Source organism: Ursus maritimus, unplaced genomic scaffold (assembly GCF_017311325.1).
Source record: "Ursus maritimus isolate PB19 unplaced genomic scaffold, ASM1731132v1 scaffold_25, whole genome shotgun sequence".
NCBI classification, from domain to species: domain Eukaryota; kingdom Metazoa; phylum Chordata; class Mammalia; order Carnivora; family Ursidae; genus Ursus; species Ursus maritimus.
This window is the reverse complement of record NW_024425008.1, coordinates 27,292,754-27,314,860: the sequence shown is the minus strand read 5'-3', so window position 1 is coordinate 27,314,860 and position 22,107 is coordinate 27,292,754. Positions and strand designations below refer to the sequence as shown.

At 50.6% G+C, this 22,107-nt stretch overlaps 1 protein-coding gene across 2 annotated transcripts in view; it reads right to left on the bottom strand.

Annotated features, from left to right (window-relative positions):
- DPF3 (double PHD fingers 3) overlaps positions 1-22,107 on the bottom strand; it is a 248,676-nt gene that overhangs the window by 103,310 nt on the left and 123,259 nt on the right. For both annotated transcript variants that reach the window (XR_005837670.1, XM_008703117.2), the window contains exons 4-5: positions 7,924-8,051; positions 249-344 (exon numbers count right to left, since the gene is read on the bottom strand). Coding sequence is in view for 1 of the 2 variants with exons in the window: in XM_008703117.2 (XP_008701339.2) it covers positions 249-344; positions 7,924-8,051 (224 nt within the window). In the remaining variant the exon portion in view is untranslated. The remainder of the gene's footprint in view (positions 1-248; positions 345-7,923; positions 8,052-22,107) is intronic.

Here is a 22,107-nt window from a genome sequence, read left to right as displayed (position 1 = left end):
TCCTCCCAGGACCCTCACTGTCCCCTCAGGGCACCCTCTCCCTCCTCCTCTCCCTCCGGCCAGCTCTGAACTCTTACAGGCTATCACCTGGGATCAGGGCTCTTCTGGAGTGCTTCCTCTCTGAGTACTCTTCAAGGGAGACCATGGACGTGAGAGACTATGTGGTGGGACTTTGGGTCTAGGGCCCAGCTGTTCTCCCGGTCTCAGCCTCCCTTAACTCTTCCCCCCTCATGGCGTCCCCGGCTTACCCGTCCTCTGGTCCTATTCTTGCGCTTGGGAATATCCTCTTCTAAATCTTCTTCTTCATTTCCTTCTTCCACATTTTCATCATTTTCCAAAACCCTCTGAAATGACAAGAAAATACACAGAAGGGCTGAGAAAAAAAATGCAAAGGAGGAAGCCATCAGAGGGTAATTTGAGGGAGGGGCGGGAGGTCTGTTCTGTTGTGTTCTAGCAAAGTGAAGACGCTGCCATTGCTGGGGAAGCAGGGCCTCGGAAAGGCTGCCCAGAGTCTGAGCTCTTGGCGGTAACAACTCTCTCAAACCCCTGGGCCCCGTCCAGCCTAATCCTCCCAGAACACTGACTTTTTTCAACTCTTTTTACCCAAAAAACATTTTCTAAAAAGAGAATATTCTGGAAGGGGCGCTTTTCTATGTGGACCCAAGATGTTTTTCAAAACTTACTTTTTTAATGTAATTTTTCTTTTGTTCCTAAATATGAAAATACGTTCCTCCTTTCTCTGCCATTCTGGAACCCTGCCCTGTTTGATGAAAACGAGTAACTTCCTGTTCATCTGACCAGAATTTGACATTAATGTGTTGTTCTTAATCATCCATTGTTTTTTTAAAAGAAAAATGGATTTTCATTACAGCACATTAGTTGTAATGAAGCTTAAAGATCATGAATTTAATCATCTCTCTCCAACAGGTCTGTGATTCACACAGCAGCCGAGAATCCAATTTCCATTTTACAGGTGAATAAACTGAGGCGAAAAACAGTCTTAATTGCCTGAGGTCATACGGTGACTCCATGGCCAAAGTCAAGTCAGGTTCATCAGGTCAGAGTTTCCTGGTCGTTTCTCAGCCATGTGTCTGAAGATTGTAAGCTAGACCCTTCCTGCAGGGACCTGTACACTTCACTCCCTTTGCGGGGAGGGCAGGGCAGGTAAAGTGTGTACCTTTAGGTTTAAGAGGGAAATGAAAGGTTGTGGCAGAGGACCCAGCTCCCCAGACTGAAAGTGGGATAAGGCGAAGGGCCATGGAGCTCACGGGACTCGATGTCAGGAGCCGTAGGAGCTTCTTTATGGCCTCATTGGGCAACCTCGGGGGAGTCATCCTCTCTTCATGCTTCCGTTTCCCCAATTATAAAATAGGAATTCATGTATTCATTCAATCAACAAACATTGGGTCAGTGCTGACTATATGACAGGCACTGTGCTAGACAAGCCCCAGAACGACTACAGTCCTTGCCCTACAGGACTCTACAGTATAGTGAAGGGAGGACAGATTCAAATAACACCCAAGTCCATATAGTTACAACTGCCATAAACAGTGACAGCCAAGTGCAAGCTGCTCCGAGAGGCTATTAGAGGGCATTTTACCTAATCTGAGGGTTAGGAAAGGCTTCCCTGAGGATGTGACCTAAGTGAGTTGAGATGTGAAGGATGAGCAAAGACTAGCCTTGGGAATGGGGACCAAGGGCAGGCAGGGAGTATTCTAGGCAGAGGGAACAGCATGAGCAAGGAGGGAAACGAACATGGCTTGTCCATATTGCCGAAAGAGGCCAGGGTGACTAGAGCTCAGTGACTCAGTGAGAGACCTGCATAAGAAGAGGCTAGAAAGGAGGGCAGGCACTGTATTATACAGGATAACAGCATCAGCATCCACCCACACTTGTGACAGGGTGACAATGACACAAGCTATGAAAAGGCTTAGAAGCAGCACACGCTGTACTGACATGTGGTATCATCATCACTGTTCAAGTGGCCTCCCAGACAACACCTCTGGCCTGTCCTCCAAGCAGAAAGCCCAGGGGTGAGTTTCCAGGGACCATCTCCCATGCCTTCTTGTCAGAGTTCTCTCCTAATCACGGGAGTCAGGACACTGCTGATTACAAGTCCTTCCCCTCCAGCTTCTCTACTAGGCTTCCTTGGGAAGCCATCAGCTGACAGCACTCGGGGGTCTCTGCGCTGACCACAACCATCTAACAGATTAGTGCTGTCTTCTAAACATGCCCTCTGGCCCATAGCGAGGAAACGTTGGCCCAGATCCCCATCAAGCCACCTAGGCTCTCTGCATCTTGGCTTCCTGAACCATAGGTGGGGACACAAGTGAAAGTCAGGCAAGATAGCAGAGAAAGACAACTATCATATGATTTCTCTCATCTATGGAACATAAGAACTAGGATGATCGGTAGGGGAAGAAAGGGATAAAGAAAGGGGGGGTAATCAGAAGGGGGAATGAAACATGAGAGACTATGGACTATGAGAAACAAACTGAGGACTTCAGAGGGGAGGGGGGTGGGGGAATGGGATAGACCGGTGATGGGTAGTAAGGAGGGCACGTATTGCATGGTGCACTGGGTGTTATACACAACTAATGAATCATTGAGCCTTACATCGGAAACCGGGGATGTACTGTATGGTGACTAACATAATATAATAAAAATCATTTAAAGAAAGTCAGGCAAGATAATGACAAGTCAAACACCTGCAGACTTCATTGAAAAGATGCAGTATAAAGATGAGGTGTTGTTGTTATGACTGTTGTCGCTGTTCAAACAGCTGTCTCGCCAACTTCTGGGTCTTGAAGTCATTTAATCACGGTGAGTTCCAAGGGCCTTGAATTTAAAGGTCCTGGCTTCTGGCATGTCGTACAATCTGACTCCACTCTCATTTTTATCATGCAGGTATTTATGACCTGCAACATGGACCCCGGGTTGGGAGGGAAAACCTGGTGAAGGCAGCTGAGCTGGTCTCCAGCAGTGCCCGCCACATGGCCTCAATGTCCGGAAGTAAACAGACTTCTCCTTCCCTTTCCCATTGGTCTCCCTGCATCTTGAGAACCCCTAGTCTGTGCCCCGATGTGACAGCAGCCTCCCCAGTGTGTTTGTATTTCCTGCGACAACGTGGCTCTGACACCCAGAAGCCTCTCTACATAACCAGGGAGGAGCCAGGAGCTCCTAACAAACAAAGCATGCCTTCAGGACTCAGGAAGCAGAGGGGGGGTCCTGTGCAGAGGAGTGAAGGGCAGGGGTCCAACTAAGATGCAGCTGACCCCCACTAACATACTTGCATTCCCTGTCCAAGGACACTATCTGGAAAATAAACACATTTTAAAATAACTTTTCTCCCTGTTACTCTAAACAGTCTTTACAGTGATGATAACAATTGTTTGTGGTTGTGTTTAAAAAAGAAGAAGGAATGCCTTTAAAAGACTCCATTATCTCTAGCCTGGAACACTGTAAAAACCTTCTGATTTCCCTCCTTCTTCCGTCGGCCCTGCGTCCAGTCTCTTTTCCAGGCAGCAGCCAGAGGGATCTTGAGGAAACATGAATTCGCTGCCCTAGTTAAAATGGCTTCCTTCTTCATCACCATGAAATCAAGTGCCTCCTCCATGTCCTGAGAGGCTGAAGCGGTTGGACGCAGCCCAACCCTCCCACTCCATCCTAGGCCCTTCTCTCCCTGGCACTCTGCTCTAGCCTTCTTTCTTTTTTCCCTTTTTTTCTTTTTCTTTTTATTTATTGATGTATAATTGACATGCAATATTACATTAGTTTCAGGTGAACGACACAGTGATTTGACATTTATAGGCATTGCGAAATGGTCACCACAGTGAGTCTAGTTACCATCTGTCACCCTACAAAATTAATACAATGTTATTGACTACATTCCACATGCTGTACATTACACCCCCTGACTTACTTTATAACCAGAAGTTTGTACTTCTTAGTCCCCTTCATCCACTTCACACCCTCCCAACCCCCCCTCCTCTCCGGCAACATCAATCTGTTCTCTGTATCTATAAGTCTGGGTTTGGTTTGGTTTCTTAGATTCTATATATAAGCTAAACCATGTGGTTTTTGACTTTTTCCGATTTATTTCACTTAACATAATGTCCTCAAGGGCCATCCATGTTGTCGCAAATGGTAAGACTTCATTCTTTTTAATGGCTAAGTAGTATTCCATTGCGTGTATGTACCACATCTTCTTCATCCATCCACCCATCCAGATGGACATTTAGATTGTTTCCATGCCTTAGCTATTGGAAATAATGCTGCAGCAAACATAAGGGTGCGTATCTTTTTGAACTAGTGTTTTCATTTTCTTCAGATAGATACCTGGAAGTAGACTTGTAGGTCATATGATGGTTCCATTTTAATTTTCTGAGGAACCTCCATACATTTTCCAAAGTCACTGCACCAGTTTACATTCTCACCACCCGTGCACGAGGGTTTCTTTTCTCCACATGCTCACCAACACTCGCTATTTCTTGTCTTTTGATAACAGCCACCCTGACAGGTGTGGGGTGACCTCGCTGTGGTTTGATTCGCATCTCCTTGATGATGAGTGATGTTGAGCATCTTTTCACGTGCCTGGTGGCCATCTGCGTGTCTTCTTTGGAAAAATGTCTGTTCGGGTCCTCTGCCCATTTTGTAATTGAATCGTTTGATGTTTTGTTAATTGAGTTGTATGAGTTCTGCATCTTCTGTCTGTTCTTTCAAAACCACAAGCTCAGACCTATCTCAAGGCCTTCAAGCACACTGTTCCTCTGCTCAGAAAGCTCTTCCCCACATCCTCACTTTGCTTGCTCCTTCTCATCTCTTAGGACTGAGGTTAAATCCCTTACCTCCCTTAGGACACTCCCTAGAATCTGTCCCTCCTCTTATACTGAATCCTCATACTCTGTTCTTTTCATGGTCATTTATCCTGAAATGCAATTATTTCCTTTGTGTACTTGTTTTCTGTCTGTATGTCATACCAGAATACAAGTATCAACAGATGGGACTGCTCTCTCTTGGTTTCTCTGTCTCCCCAGAAACTAGCACAGTACGTGCTCAGAGGAGACACTCTAATAAACTGTGGTTGAATGAGTGAATGAAAAAATGAACAAATATAATCCATTTACTACATATGTACTTTAATAACCAAAGCTGATAAGAACACGTGAACTCGTTTGGCTTATAGCCCTGGTTTCAGTTTCTAGCACGGAAGATGGCAGACCCATGCTCTGCACGTAGTAGATGTTCTGTTTTACGTCAGGGGTGATGGTGATGGTGATGATTCCATAGTGATGGCCCGTACATTGGCCCAATGCTGCTTGAGAGGACCTCGAACCCACCACCAGCTTGAAAGGGTTAAGAGGTTACCTGTCACTAGAGTGTCAGGGCTTCTGGGCAATGGTTCTGTCCCATCCACTGATTCAGTGAAATGACACTAACTACACAATACAGATGTGACACACCTTAACTTCAAAGACCTGAATAGTCCAAAAACTGGGGGGAAGGAGGGGAAGGGACATGAACAGAAAAAAATAAAGAACGAAAGAAGAAAGGATGAGGCAGCCTAAATGCCAGTGACAAAAAGGATCCCTCTGGCTCTGGGATGATCAAGAAAGGCTTCCTGGGGAGGGTGGCATTGGGGCTGAGCCTGACGATGGGGGAATTTGCGCACGTAGAGTAGAAGAAAAGTTCCACAGGTAGAGGACATGGCACGACCACAGGCACAGAGGAGAGAAGACTGAAGAACAGAGGGAGCACAGAAGTGGGAGAAAAGAAGCCCGAAAACTAGGTTAGGAGCAGAGAGGAGGCCCAAGAAGATCGCTCTCACCATTTTGGATTTACCAAGTAGGATACAAGTGTTCCAGCTAAGTTTTTTCAACAGGGATCTGGCACAAGCAGAGCTCTCTTTCAGGACGAAAGATCAGCTAGCACAGTGGGACATGTCGGAGCAGGAACGGACTGCCATACGCGGCGACTCCCAGGAATCCGGTCACTCGTACATCCCTTCAACAGACACTTACTGTGCACCTACTGTGCGCTGGGCACTGTTGGCCTGCTTCAGATATGTTAGTGAGCAAGGCAAAGCATCCCACCCTTGAGTTTACATCCCATTGGAAGAAAACAGAAAATACACAGTAACATAATAAATCAGCAAATTACGAAGTCTGTTAGCGATCAAAGCCATGGGAAAAAAGAAAAAGCAAAGGAAAGCAGAGTAAGGGAATCAGGGGATCTGGAGGGCGGGGAGGGCACAGGAAGCGGTGGTACACACAGGGTCAGGGTCAGGGTCAACGTCATAGAGAGGAAGAGACACAAATTGAAGAAGATGAGGGTGAGGGCCCAGCTGATGTCTGGGGCAAGGACCCTGCAGGCAGAGGAAACAGGCCGAGCAAAACCCCGAGGCAACAGAGCACCTGGTGTGTTCAAGAAGGAACAAAATGAGGTCAGTGGGCCTGCAGCAAGATGAGCAAGGGAGAGGCCCAGCAACGGGGTCAGAGAGGTCACAGGGCCTTGACTTTTATTCTAGGGGAACAAGACCTATGTCGGGTTTGGCGCACAGGAAAAACAGGATCCGACTTAGGTCTAAAGGGCTCCCTCTCAGCCATCGGCAGGGACACCGTTTAGAAAGCAATTGCAGCCATTCAGACAAGAGATGACAGTGGCCGGGACCGGGGCAGTCGCGGGGGGACACGGTAAGAGGAGCCTGTGCTCTGGATTTGGGTTGTGGGCACAGTTGGCGGGAGGAACCGGACGCTGGGTGCGACAGAAAGACGGGAGTGGCAGATGACTCCAAGGTGCACCCGGCACATGGAGGTCACAGCAATTAAGGACCTTCGCGAGGGCCGTAGCTCTGGGGAGCGGAGACAACCGATATTAGCCATGTTGTGACACGGAAAGGACCTGAGCGCTCGTCTGCACACAGTGATGGCGGAGAAGGAGGCCAGTTCGCGCTTCATCCTACATCTTTATTGAGACTCGGCTCTGCCGGGCACGTGCAAGGCCCCAAGGGGACAACGGGAGCACAACCACATGGCCCCTGACTCAATGGAATGCACCGATGGCACTCATGAAGCAAACCAGAAACGTAACTGTTATTACTTTAATTATACTGTCAATAAATGAATATGCAAATACTAAACATTACGTTGGATATGCAATTAATAAATATGTAATACGTGATATGTATCACATAAAATATAAAGTGTAATAAAATATACAGTTACTATCAATGTAATTTGATTTTAATAATTGAATCGTATTTAATTATTAATACTATTGTTTAATATTTATATTAATTAATATTACTACAGTACGCCATGCCAACCATTGTATTCGACAACAGAGATTCAAGACGAATCAATCCAAACCCGTCAGAGCGCACCCTTACGCTTGTGAGTAGCGAGAGCCTCAGTAGTGCCGGGAACAGAGGGCAGGAAACCAGCGGGGACCAGAGCCACCAGCCCCGCCTGGAGGGTGACTCCTACACTGGCCTTGGAGGAGGAGAGGGCAGCGCTGAGGACAGGGTGTGAGGACGGGGTGTGAGGAAGGGGTGTGAGGAAGGCAGTGGCTCGCTGGGCTCAAGCTGGTGTAGCCGACCCCGAGGTTTCAAGCCTGAACTATGGACTGTCCTCTCCCCCGGGGTGAGGACTCCGTCGGTTTTGCTCCCCATCGTGTCCCCAGGACCTAGCCTGGCACCTGGCACACAGCAGGCCAGAAAAATATATTTTGAATGGCTACATGGGACCCCGAGAAAGAGGGGTGAGAACTTGTTCTGGAGGACCAGTCACAGCAGAAAGGAACCCACAAAGCTCCCAGCCGCAGCCGTGTACAGGGGTCTGGGGGGAAAAGACAAGCCCACGTGGGACTCTCGGAAGCACAGGGCTCACATTCCAGACGCAAACCCCACGGCAGGCATGGAAATACCTGTATCTCCTGCATGCTTTCCTCCTCTCTGGCATCCGCCTTCTTCTCCACACCCTCTCCACGGAGCAAGGCTTCCAGGGTGGTGCTTTCTGAGGTGAAGCCATCCTTCTTCAGGGGCAGCTCCACTTCTGCAAAGTAAGGACAGAGAAGCAGGGTCAGGCCATTAGAAGCCGGGGGGACAGGAGGACCAGGGGGGACAGGGGGTGGCCCTTGAGGACACGCAGGAACCGGAGCTCCAGGTAGGGCTAGAGGCAGCCTGCGCTGTCTCCTCTGGGAGGAACAGGAACCCTGGAGTTGGGTCTGGCTTGCCCATCTCCTGCTCGCAGGCCCAGAGACAGAGCCCAACCCTGCCCAGAGCCTCAGAGACGGCAGCGCACAAGGGCACCAGACAGACAGCGACAGTGAGCAAGGCACTCAACGACCCCAGAGCCCTGTTCTGCATCTACAAAGTGAGGATAACAATGCCTGTACCCCCACAGAGCCGTTTTGTGGGGCATAAATATGTCTCTTCACGTGAAAATACTTTGAAAATTCTACAGCAATACAGCAATGTTAGCTCAAATCTTAGTATTCTCTCCCTTTACCCCAAGCCTCGCCTGGCAACTCCATGACCTCCCCTCAGCCATGCTGGCTGCCCCAGGCTGTTCCATGAGAAGCTATTTCAACCCCAAAGAGGCCGTTCTCATCAAGGGATACAAAGACCACTAAAGCCAAGGGAAGAGAAGAGGGAGCACGGATGCCTAGTGGGCCCCAGCTCAGTAGCTGGGAGCCGACTGCCTGCACAGCAGGGCACTTTTTCTGGAAATGTCAGAGTTTGGTCGGTTACCTGGGGCTTGAGGTCATGGGGCCAGCCGAGAAGTGGCAGCCAGAGTCAGCCCTGTCTGAAAGACACGTGAGAAAGAAGCTGAACTCCTTTCTCAAGATTCCCCCCAAACTCTCAACCCAAAGGAAGATTGTTTTTGTTTTTGTTAAATTAAAAGCAGAAACCTCAGGTATAGGTGATCCTACTTGGATTTGCTATGAAACATTCCTCCGATCTCTCCTTTGATCCTGTACCTCATACCCCCCCCCCAGCAATTAGATGCATGGCCCCTATCCTGTTATCAGGTAAGATGAATACAAGAATACGAGCAACTGGTCCCCTAGAAAACAGCCAGGGGAAGGGAACGGCCCACGTGTATGGGGGAATTGACAGTTGAGTGTAGGGACAATTTACAGCGGTGTGGGCAGGAATAAGAGAACTACATGGAAAGGTGAAGCACCCCCGAGAGTTAAGAGTGGGGAATCACTACCACTGCTATTCCTGGAGGGCCAGAGGGAGAGTGTTTGTAAGACTCCAGAAAGATCTGTGGCTTGCAGCCTCAATGAGCTCATGAAAGAGAGAACCAAGGTAAAGAGACACATGGCCCAAACTCTCTTTCCATCCTCGTCTTCCTGCTCTCCCTCCCATCAGCCAACCTCAACTAGACACCAGAGGGCAAGGGAGTCTCATTGACACAGCACAGCAAGGTCAGCTTCCTGCCACAGGATGAAGAGTGGATGGGGTGGAGGGTGGGGGGACAGGGCAGAAATGGAAATCACCAGCACAGTCCAGCCTGCTCTGCTGGGCTTTATTCTGACTCACACAGAAATCTACCGACCCCTTCCATCTCCTCAGAACCAGATGAAGGCCGGCCAGTCCACAAGAAAGAGACACTAGGGTATCTCGTTAAAACTGAAGAAATCCACACCTGCAAGTGACCAGTCCCCAGAAGAAGATGGCGGGAGGGAGAAACAGTATCTAAAGTCCCTGGAGAGACAACAACGTCTGGGATTTCTCTTACCGAAGAAGGCAAGCAGAAGATCCACCTCCATCGAGAAATACTATCACCAAATCAACCACCCTGAAACTCATCCACACACCAATTCATTCGAGAAATATTTACAGAGAACCACTCTGCTACAGCTAGGCACCCAGGAAGTGCACCAGGTAAACACAGTCCTGGCCCGCAGGTGGCTTAAAATCTGGAGAGTCAGACATTAAACACTGCATACAACATAAAATAACGACACATTGTCCTAAGGGCGATGGAGGAAAACAACAGAGTGCAAGGTGAACGGAGACTACAGTGGGGGTTTGCCTTAGATCAGGGGGTCAGGGAAGGCCTAGGCGATGAAGTTACATGGAAGCTGAGTGTCAGGAAAACAGTCCACTGCCTGCTTTAATGAGTTCAGAGCGTGCAACTCCAGAGCCTGCTCTGATGACATATTACTCCTTCTCCCAAGTCAAAAAAAAGGCTTCCGAACGTCTAATATAAAACAATTAAAGCGTGTTGCCTCATGTCCCATCCTCAGTCAGGAGAGAACAGCTGGTCACCATCCTTTAAACTTCACGATAATCACATATATACATTTGAAGTTGATATCTTAGTATTCCCTTTAGCCTCTCAACACTACCTAAATCCTATTTCCAGAATCACACAGCATTTTAGAGCTGAAAAAAGCCCTACAGATCATCTGCTTTAATCATGTCATTTTATAAAAGTGGGACCTGAGGCTCAGAGAAGTTCAGTAACTTCACTGGAAGCCACACAGCAGCACAAGAATGCAGCCCAACGATCTTTCCTGGATGCCATTAAGATCAGCATCACCCTTCTTAGCAGCGTGCGGGCCGGGCTGAGCCCCAGGGGGCCCTGCGGTGCTGGCGTACCTGCGGGGTGCTCGGCACACACTGAACGTTCAAAATGCGGCGGCTGCTATTTCTGCGGGCTGCTTAATCCCACCGCCCCCCAAGAGGCGAGCACAGTTACTATCCCATTTCACAGAGAAGGACGATGCCCTTGGTGAAGTGTAGAACTTGCTTAATATCACATAGCTGTCTGGGGGCGAAGCCCAGCCCTGACCCCAATCTGCCCCCACCACCCATTGACATACTTTCGAGCTTGTACAGACGTCGCTTTTTTTCTCTTTGGTTTTTCCTCGAAAAGTCCTTTTCCAAACCTTTGTGCATTTCCACGGCATCCCCACGCTCTCTCCACAGTTTTCATATTTCAAGATAAAAGACAGCTCTTTGCTGCGGCTGAGGGCAGGTTGGTGTCATGGCTCTGGGCTCTGCTGTGTATGAACGTCCCCACGTAGTGTTCACCCCTTCTGCCACAGTGTTGACCCCACACGGAACTTTCCCTCCACTGTGAACTTCCTCCTCCTCCTCCTCCTACTTCTCCTTCCTCCCCCGCTAAATAGTCCTCCATCCTGTTTTCCCATAATTCAGTCTACTCTCTTGGTCCTCTGGTCATTTACCAAACGGGCACAGTTGAAGCACCAAGAGAGATAAAAGAACCAAACCGGGAACAGTGAGATGGACTCCCCATGCACAAAGAGCCAGAAGGGACTTCCAGTAGCATCTAGAGTCCAGTCCCCCGGGGAGGAAAGTGTAGCACAGAAAGATAAGGAGCCCTTCCCAGGGTCATGGAGAAACTCCGTGGCATTTTCCTTGCCTAATTACCACAGCATTTGATTGGCTCCTAGAAGTGCTGCCCAGACAGCCCTGGAGTCATGCTCTAGCCCGGCCATGTATTAATGAAAGGACCACGGGCTAGTGCCTTAGACCTCTGAGTCTCTGTTCCCTTACATGTTAAGTGAGGATGATCACAATATTCCGTAGTGTTGGTGTGAAACTAAAACAAGGTAATAAAGAAACCCTGAAAGATTCCCCAAAAAGTCAGCATGGAAGCACGGAAACGGAGTGGAAAATGAAGCATATCAATTTTTGTTTGGGTTTTGGTTTTTCTCTTCAAAACTTGTAATTCAAAATTAGATCATATATGTAAAGAGTCTGGGATGGTCCAAGTGCCCTATAAATGCTACAATTTATTAGTGCCGAAGTTAGAATGATCCTAATTTTAATGGGACAGCAGCCCTGTCCAATAGAAATATCATGCAAGCCACATAATTTACATAATTTTAAGCTTTCCAGCAGCCACATTTTAAAAAAGAGCAACAGGTGCGATTAATTTTAATATATTTTTTCTAACCCACTATATCCAAAACATTATCATCTCCACATGTAACGAATATAAGAAAATTAATTCAATATTTTGCATTCTTTGATTTGCATTGAGTCTTCAAAAATCTGGTGTTTATTTTATACTTACAGCACCTCTCAATTCAGATTAGCCGTATTTCAAGTGTTCCACGGCCACATGTGGTTACGGCTACCATATTAGTGCAGGTTTCTACCCTTAAGTAACGTGTACTATGATTTTGTTTCCCCAAAAAAATGGAAGGACATTAAATATGGTTCTTAATGTTGCCTTCTTCATACCCAGCGGAGTACCCTTCCGGGACAGCGTTCTAGCTGACCACTGGCAAACCCTGGTTTCAGAGCACTCTGGGTAAGGCTTGCAAGGTCAGAATGACAGGCTAACCGGTGCCCTCCCAACAAACCAGCAGAGGGTACATTCCCTGGCCCCTGACCACAGGAGGTCCCCGAGTGAAGGGAAAAACAGGGTACCAAGTCCAAGCTCTTGCACAACGTACATCCTAGGCACGCTCCCTGTTGAGCCCTTAGGGACTGCACTGATTGTTTTATTCTAATACAGTCCATCTAGACGTAGGATTTAGTCATTCTTTCTAAGTGTACTCATTTTGACCCTCACACAAATTTGGGGACCACATCACCTGACAAGAGCCATCAGACATTTAGCATTAAAAGAAAATGGTCCAAAACCCACACATAATTCATCTTTAAATTAGCCTGATTTTATACACAAGGATACAAACCCACGGATCGTTATTCTCTCCAGAGCGGCAGCAGCTGTCACCCAAGCCAGCCGCCTCCCTGGGCCCCCGTAAGCAGCTCTACCTCCACTTCTAATTGGGAACAGAGATACTCCTTGGGTGACTTCCAGCACGATCCATCACACCAGAGACAGCTTCTGTGCAAACCGAAGCAAATCGGTTTCCAAATAAGAAAAAACCTCTTAGACAAACAAGGATTGAAGCATAGAAAGTCTTTTTAAAAAAAAGAAGAAGAAGAAGAAGGAAGGAAAGAAATGTATGAATTAAAGAAAAAAAATGTCAGAGAAGAGCAGTGGCTTCTATCTAGGGCTGTGGACAGGGCAGCCATCGTCTCGGGTGGAAACCAAAGCCACAGGCTTCTGACACAGGTGCCCCAAGCCTGCCACCCAACACACTGCAAGCAAAGCTTCCACTGGGTTGTTGGAGCCACTGAGCTCATTAACAGGATGCAGGCGAGATGAGCCCGAAAGTGCAACATGGGAACGCAGTGAGTAATTAAATCCCAGGCCATTTAAAAATGCAAACGCCTGGATGTCACAGGCTCACGGAGCCTCTGACTCTTCATGCGTTTTTTGGCTCAGGGTGGAGGACTGGGAACCTGCAAGTCATATATGGATTATAATAAAATATGCCATATAAAAAACAGATTAAGACAGTTCTTCTTTGGGGAAATATACAAAGAGAGGAGCTGTTAGCTGTCGAGTTTGCAAGAGATACCATCTTTCGGGAGGCTGTGCTCTGAAACAGACAGTCTGCCCCAAGGGAAATAGTGGTGAAACACCCCGACAAGGCACAGCCATCCGTCCATCCATCACAGGCTCTCTTGACGCAGGGGGTCTGGAGACAGAAACGGTGCGAAAGGGAGGGAGAGACCCCACAGACAATGGCAGACAATCCTCCTGCTACCTCAGGAGTGCTCAGATTTTTTTTTTCACCTGCCTCTAGTTTTTCTTTAAAAATACAAATGTGCAGTTTCCTCTTCTGAGTGCTGATTATTGTAAGGAGTTAAGCTCATCCTATTTCCTTGGATTTATACATCAACTTACACCAAGAAGCAAGGAGCTTAAGAATCGTTAATTCATTTATCCCCATCAGACTCTCAGACTCATGGGGAGAAAGAATGGGGGATGGATGTTGTTATCTCTCACCCCACGGGGGAAGAGGTTGGGGTGGGGGACAGACCAAAGCCCTGATTTCCTGAGATGGGGGCAGGCCCAGGAATCCATCTGCTCATTCCTCAGGGGTGCCATTTTCTTGGCTGCATTTGACTCCCTGTTTTGTGATTCACGAAGCTCAAAATAGATGAGGTTCACGTTGAGGACCCATCACCCAGGCTGCACCCTGCAGGCCCTTGTTACCACCTGTTTTAGAATCCCGGGATATCCACACAACAGGAGGGCTGGTTGTTTCCCCATACGGCCTCGGCCCCCCACTCCCTGCTGTGCCTATCCACTCACAGCCAAGCCAACATGCAAGGATGGGTCTTCATGCACAGCGCCCAGGGGTGAGCCCCTCAGAGAAGTGGCTCCCGACCTCTGAGACCCGGAAAAACACCCACACGGACAAAGAAAGCTCACCACTGGGCTGGGTAGCAGACCAGGTCAATGCAGCTTAGCAGGGTGGTGGGGGGAGGGAAGGATGGCGGCGGCGCATGGAGGGGTGATATCTCCCTTGTGTTCAAGGGAGTACAGATTACCAGAAAGTGCAAGAGCCGCTCTGGAGTGAAAGCTCAACTCTAGGTCCTACACCACCCACTGGGCCTTGATCGCTCTATCTGCAAAACTAAGGGATCGAAGTCCACTTCCCAGCGCTGCTGTGGGGCCAATGGAGACAAGGGACACAGAGCGTCTGCACAGGGGCCTGATGTTCAAGCAATGTGAGCCGCCTCCCTTCTACCTCCAAAGTGGTGCCTCTTCCCAGCAAACTCCTCACCCTCGGATCCTCTCAACCATGGGAAGCGGCGTGGCCCGGCTTCCCCCAGCCGGGTCGCGGGCCCGGGGAGAGCGGCAGCAAAGAGGCCGAGTCCAGACCTGTGCTGAGGACAGAAGAGGCCGAGGACGAGACCCAGCTCGAAGGCCACAGGCCGGCCCTGCTTCAGGTCCAGGGTAGGCGCTGTCCTGCCGATTTGGAAATCATGGCAGAACCACGTGGAAAATGCTCTGCCTTATTCATGCATTGGACAAATCATTACTGAGCACGTACTGTGTACCAGGTTGTAATCTAGGTGCTGAGGATACAGCTGTGAACAAGAGAGGAAAGGTCCTGCCCTCATAGAAACTGTATTCTAGTGTGGGTGGGGGGACAATACCTAAAATAAATGAGTGAGACCTATAGCACAACAGATGATAATCAGTACGTTGGGGGAAAACAGAGCAGAGGAGGGGATGCTGGGTATCGGGGGAAGTGGGAAGGTGGCTGCACCTTGAAATGTGGCCAGTGAAACACAAACCTGAGGAGGGGGGAGGGGGGCACGCTGACATCTAAGAAAGGATGTTCTGGGCCAAGGAGCCATCAGCACAATGGCCCGAAGCCGGGGCCCATCTGCCTGGAACACAGTGAGCCGGGGGGAGAGTAGGAGACCAATCCAGAGTCACAGGGGCCTTGAAGGGCCATGCAGGCCACTGAAAGGAGGTGGTCTGCTACTGTGAGTGTGATCAGAAGCCACCGGAAGTTTCGAGCAAAGAGTGACATGATGCTGCCTGTATTTTAAGACGATCACTCTGAAAATAACTGAAGGAGGAAAGGCAGAGTGGGGAGAGCAGTTGGGAGTTACCGCAATCTGTGTGGGGCCCCACCAGTGAGCTGAGTACCTAGGACAGGGCTGTGCGTGACCCACATGAGGCCTGTCTTCATGGCACTCACACCCTGGTTTCCAGATACATCCAGGGAGCAGTATGTATTGGGAGCAGTCCCCTGGCCCCTGAGCAGGGGGCATCCCCACACCGTGAACCAGGATAGAGGGCAGGTGTGGAGGTCGGGTGCCCAGCAATGAGGGGCAGAGGTATGGGGCCACACCAGAGCAAGTCCACAGAGGAAGGGCTTTCCAGAAGAAAGTAGACCAGCCTAGGCCATGGGCAGGAGAAAAGAGCCAGTCACACAGGCCTGGCCTAGCACACCATGGGATGACAGGTGTTGGTAAAAGTGGGGAGGAAGCCTTCCAAGTTGACCTCTGTGCCCTGGGCAACGGATGCCAGAGTTCTGGGACACAAGGGGTGACTTCTGCAAGCTGTGGGTCTGGTAGAAGTGGATCCCACAGCCAAATGCCAGGTCTTTTCTCCTCGGTGTAGAAGGTTCCAGACTTGGGGTTTTAAAGACTCAGAGGAAGAACGCAGTGCCATTCCAGGCCAGACAGCACGCGCTCCTCAAGCAACAGGCACATCACTGGGCAGGGGACAGACGCAGCGTTAGCCGAGACCCCCGCCACCCACCCAGCAGCGCAGCACAGAGACAGTGTCGCCGTGGAAGCCCTCCAGATGCACCCTCCCTCAGGACTCTCAAAACGGCCCTAGGATGTGAACAAAGCAGCTGCCAGGGTCCGCCTTTCACAGACGAAGAACCAAGGCCAGAGTTCTTATGTAACTGCCCCAAATCGCACAGCCAGTGGGTGGAGGGGTCTGGACTTGAACCCAGGCCTTGGGACCCTTTGGTGCAATTTCTTCTGCGGAGCACAGCTGTAGGGCACAGCGAAGGCCCCTACGACCTAAAATCGGAGAGAGGCAAGATGGCAAACCTGGCACAGGCCCCACAGGCCAGGCTGGGAACCGGACAGGAAGCCCAAGTCAACTGCCGTGGGCTTCTCTCGGCTCAGTCTCCCTCATCTGTGAAACGGGCATGCTGAGAGATACACCGTGTTCTCCAAGGCTGAGACCAAAACCTGGGCACCCTTTCTCTCCTCCATCCCTTTCATAAATCGTTACCCTTCACCTGCTGTGTGCCAAGCCTGTTGTTGGGCACCGGGGAGACAGATGAAGAAACGGGTGGGTCCCTGCCCTCAAAGTGTGTCCTGTACCTCCCAGTGGGGAGAGACACCAGGGAGCGGGCAACGCGCAACAGGACGGTTCCTCGGGCTGATGACCCATGCTCTAAACGTGGTGCCGCCGGGTGGGACAGCGGCCGTGACCATGGAGACTCGCTGCCCTGCCCATTCCCACCTGCCACCTGTGTCCTCGTCCAGCCCCAGCTCCCGGAGCCCTGCAGGCTGCAAGCAGGGCTGAGACAGCCCCGGCTCGGTCCCCCAGACTGCCAGGAAGGCAAAGGGGGCACGAACAGTCGCGGCATGAAGCGGGGGGCTGGCGGGGCCTGCCCACCTCTCCCCGGCTCTGCTGCTCCCGAGGCCAACAAGAACTGAAGAAGCTGCTGTTGCAAGCCTCCAGGATGGATGGCTGCGGGCTCTGACACTGCAGGAACGAGATAAATGACTGGTCATTTCCCCCTGATGCACTTGAAGGCATCCATTCTCCCAGCTGTACCAAGCTCAGGCAGCCCCCCGCACAGAGCCAGATAAGCACTGACAGATGCGGGTGGGAGCCAGAGTGTCCTTCCCCCTCAGAAGGACACAGCCACACTCCTCTGCAGGCCGGGGGAAGGTCACGGTGTCCACTGGCTCACACCTGGCTGGGGGCTCCACGGGTCCCTTCCTTCGCCTCCCATCTCGCGCACCCCCGCCTGGCTCATCCCTGCGAGGAGCACCCGGGAGAGGGGGAGGGCGAGGGGCAGAGGGAGCCCGCTGACAGGCTCATCCATCTCGGGCTACATGCTTGGCACATTGGCGTTCCTTAAGTTGTTCCCGGACTGGGAGGGTGCTGGAGGAGTCAGGGGGACTGTCTTGAGGAGAAGAGAAATCGCGCTGACCATCAGAGAGCAAATGGTGGAAGAAGCCTGGAGACTATTAAAATGTGGGCCATGTACAAAAGCAGGAGGGAACTAATTAAGAGGCAGGATTTGCAGAAGCTGGGGAAGTTGGCCGCAGCCTGCTCCCATCTGTGGAGTTCTGGCAGTTCAGCGCGGCACGGACAGTACCCTAGGCAGGAGAATCGGGCCTCTCCACCCCTGCCCAAGCAGGCAGGACGCAAGCCTCTCTGCCTGGGCTGCCCCCTTGGTCCCCGTGACTTGCTTGTTGGTCTGCTGGGGCACCCTCTGCTGTGGGGCATCCTAGGCTACCGTCTCCTCAGGGGTCCTGCCCTTCTGCTTATGTTCCCCCAACGACATGTGGTGGGTGGTGACCATCCTGGTCATTCATCCCCAGTCATTGAGTGGCTGCCAAAGAGGGGAAAAAAAAAACCCTAGAGAAAGGACCAGAACCCTATTATTCCTGGCTGCCTTCCCTCCCATCACCCTTGGAATTTGGCAAGGGTGGCAAAGAGTCGTGTTGCTCCCCAAGTATCCTGGAGCAGAAGGGATTTACAAGGCCTCAGGTACATTCCAGGAGCAGAAAGAACATCTGTTGTAAAGGCCCTGCTGGACTGAGAACACCCCCGTGAATGTGTGTGTCGGGTCCTGGAGCAAGATGGCGCCAGTTCCAACTGGCTTTCCCTGAGGGTTCTCTCCTTGGCCTCACCACTGATCTCCCCTGGGAAATTAACTTCCTAATTCAGTGCCACAGTTCCCCAACCTCGAAAACGAAGATAAAATCTCCCCTAGACCAGGGATATCAAAAGGTCTGGGGTTGGAAGATGCTAAACTGATCTAAGCAGATCATCCAAGCATTTAATCCAAAGAGACACAAGTAAAAGTTTGTTCCCGGCCTTTTTCTTTTCTTCATTCAAACACACACACGTGCGCACGCGCGCACACACACACACACACACACACACACAAAGTGAAGTTAAAGGCCTCTTTTTAAATCAGCTGGCTTTTGCCCAGCATCTGCCCTGCTTCGGGGCCTTCTGTTGGATACTTGCTATCCACCTTTCTCTCCCGCCAGCTAGGCTCCCCCTTCGCAAGGACAGAGCTCCATTCTTGGGGAAATGGTCCAGGGGAGGCCCGTCTCTGGCACCAGGCCTCTGCCCCAGTCTTCATGTTGCATGAATTGTGATGGTTGCGCCTTGAAACACCTTGTGTTCGCCTCTGCAGCCAAGTGCAAGCTGCGAGAACACTGAACTCCATTGTCAGTCAGCAGAGAGAAATAACGTTGTATGTGCTGTCCTTCAGACGCCCAGGCAAGCAGGAGGTTGCAAGATATTTATTCAAGACGGATTGGAGGGGTGATGTTAGGCGTGAGAAACACATAGGTCCAGGGACACAGAATGTTTTCAGGTCCCAAAGAGCTCTCCCCAGCTCTCAGCCCCATCCCACCCACACACAGACACATTTTTATTTTCCGCAAGTAGTAAAGAAACACAGGCAGGATGTCCTATTCACAGTGAGGGAGATGGGAGGAGGACAGCAGGATGGGGGGCAATCCATCCGTGTGTGATCTTAGCCCTGAACAATGAACGGCAGCCAGGGTCCGCCTCCCCTCTCCCCGCCCTGAGATGGATCCTTAGCCCAGACGAGCTCTGCGCGCTTCCGGGGGCTGACCCAGAGGTAGACGGTTCTGCAGCCCTATCCTCAGACCTGCCCCAAGCTTCCTCGAGATTCTTCTATCTACACCTCCCTCCCCTTGCCTTGACCTGGTTTCCTGATAGAGCCCTCAGCTCGGCAGACCTGAGGTCAAGGACAACTCTTACCTGATTGGCCTCTGTTGCTGAAAGCTGCCCACCACTGGCAGGATTCAGGCAGGGACACAAAGACAGGAGGTACAAACTGGGTGTTGGCATGATAAATCGCTTGTGGCATCTCCTCATTATCCATAGAGGGCCCTGACATGGAAGGAAACTCATGCCTGAGACAATTCTGCTCCGGGCCAGTGCCCCCGTCTCTCACAAATCAGGGGAACTCCTCTCCCTCTCCCCCAAGGAAATGAGGGTGCAGACGGCAGAGCCCAGGGGAGGCTCCGAGCGTCACAGACATAACTACATTCCTGGAGCTTGTCAAGGGACCTCAGGAGACTCACAGCGGGAGGCTGGGAGGGAAGAGAGCAGACAGGATGGTATCATAGGCACTGGGTGGTGGAAGGGTGCCAAGGATTGATCGGTTCATTCATTGGTTTTCTTTCAACATAAACTTAGTCTTCTAGTTTCCATAAATTTAAAGAGATTCAGCTCAGGTTGGACAAATTGATTATCGATTTTCAGCAAGGTTCGCCCAAAAAGGATTATACATAATGTTGTGCAATTTGCTTTTCTTTTTCCACTTAACAATATATCTTAGACGTCTTTCCGTTTTTTTCTACTCATTTCTTTAAAAGACAAAACAGTATTCCATTTTATGAATATGCTATATATTTAACTAGTCCCCAAACCAATGGACCTTTTGGTTGTTCCCGTTCTTTGTTGTTGTTGTTGTTGTTGTTGCTGTTGTTGAACAATGTCACAATGGATGACCTTACACATTGGGAGTGTATATTTATGTATAGGATAAATTCTAGCAGCAGAATTTCTAGGGCAAAGGTCATGTGCTTTTTAAATACTGATAGGTACGAAGCATCGACCTTCAAAAAGTTACACCCAATTCCACTGCAGTGTGTAAAGGAGAGAGGAGATCCCTAGCCTCCCCCCTGCCTCTGTTTCCTTCAACTGCTCCTCTACCCCTGGGAAGGCGGGCCTTCGTTCACCCAACTGTCTGTCTCCACCTCCGAGGAGTTTATAGCAAATGCTCCAGGGACTCTCGCCATGACTCGACCCTGAGTCACACTCAAAAGTGGGCGGAGCCACGGGAAGGGGGGGACCTGCCAAGGGGACAGAGAGTGGCTGAGAGCCAGCTTGTGCCCAGCAGTAGGGACATCATTTTGCAAACGTGCAGCCAGAGGGGGCGCCTTCTACTCTCACACAAGGTGCCTTTCCTGCGAGGAGGCCCTGGGTGAAGGCCCTGTTCTGACATTGTGGCTCGTGTGAAAAATTCACCTTCACACGTGTGGCGCCTCTAGGAAGAGAGTGATCCGTGCTGCCTGGCCTTCTCTAGACGGGCCCTGATGCTCCGAGGTCCGAGGCTGAGCTTCCTTATCACAGACTCTCAGGCAGTCCCCCGGCATCTTCATTCAGAGGCTGCGGTGGCCGACTGGTGCGAGGGGCAGCCCGAGGGCGCGGCCCCCGTAGCACAGACTCAGACGGTATATGGAAATGACAGGCATTGGGCCCACAGCTTGGGGATTTTTGTTTTCGCAGGCTTAGCAGAAGATCTGATCCCCCAAGAGGGGAAACGAGTTCACCTGAGAAAGAGCTCAGTTATTTCTTCCAGGCCTGGCAGTTGTTGCTTCTGAGTGTCTGGATGCGGCAAGGAGGAAAGAGCCTGCTGTGGGTGAGCCCAACAAACTCAGGATCTTCCCCAGGCTGGGACATGGTTACACCTCTGAGAGCCCATCCTCAACAAGCTGGCACTCACTCCTCCCAGGCAGGGTCCTCCCACAGGACCCTTGCCATCTCAGGGGCTGGCTGGGCCTTTACCAGCCCAAGACTCGGAACAGCCTTCACAGCCTCTGCCCCAAGCACCAGCGCAGAGGCCAAGGAAACCTTTCAAAGCATCACAGACAGAGACATGATGTGCTAGTGGGCACTTGGCTCCAGCGAACCCCCAGCCCCGGGGCTCTTCCCCTTCCCACCGCTCACAGGTCATGACAGGCCCAAAGGATGGGGCAAGTCCAAAGCCAGCTGTGAAGCCAACTGCTCCACATTCAGCCACAGGGAGGCCAGTGTGCTCAGAGCACATGTCTGTAGACAAAAGGGCCAGACACTCACAAAATAACTTCTTCCTCAGCCTCACCAACAATGAGACTGTCAGTTCCCAGATATGTGAGCAGCACGGTAAACCTTGCTTGGCTTGACTTTGTCCGCAGCCTGATTTCCCTAACATATAAAGCGGGTTTATTCCACTTTGATCCCCTCCTTCCTGCTCTACCTCCCAGGGCTCTGGTAAGGACCAAAGGAAATGCTATAAATGAAAATGCTTTGTAAAGGGCTTTGTAAATTACAGTGTGCTGTTCAGACACTGGTTATGATGATGACGATGATGATTCAATCAGAGTTCCCCATCCCCTGGGTGGCAGTGATTGGTAGGGCCGACATAAACCCAAGCCAGCTAATCAGTCCTTCCCAGGACTTCTCTGCCACAGTTATCGAAGGGGACTGCTGCTTTCTGCTGAGTCTGGGGAGTGCTGAGTCTGGGGCCGCAGACGGCCACCTTGCCTGCCCCACAAGGAGAAGAGAGTTAGAGGTGGAAAGAGGCTCAAAGCCCTCACTACATGTTGGAACCCCTGGATGCAGCTATGCCTGAAACCAGGGCAACGCTGAGATCTACCATTACATGAACCAACTTCCCTTCGGTTTTCCTTAGGCTGGTTTGATTGGGTGTCTGACACTCATGACTAAA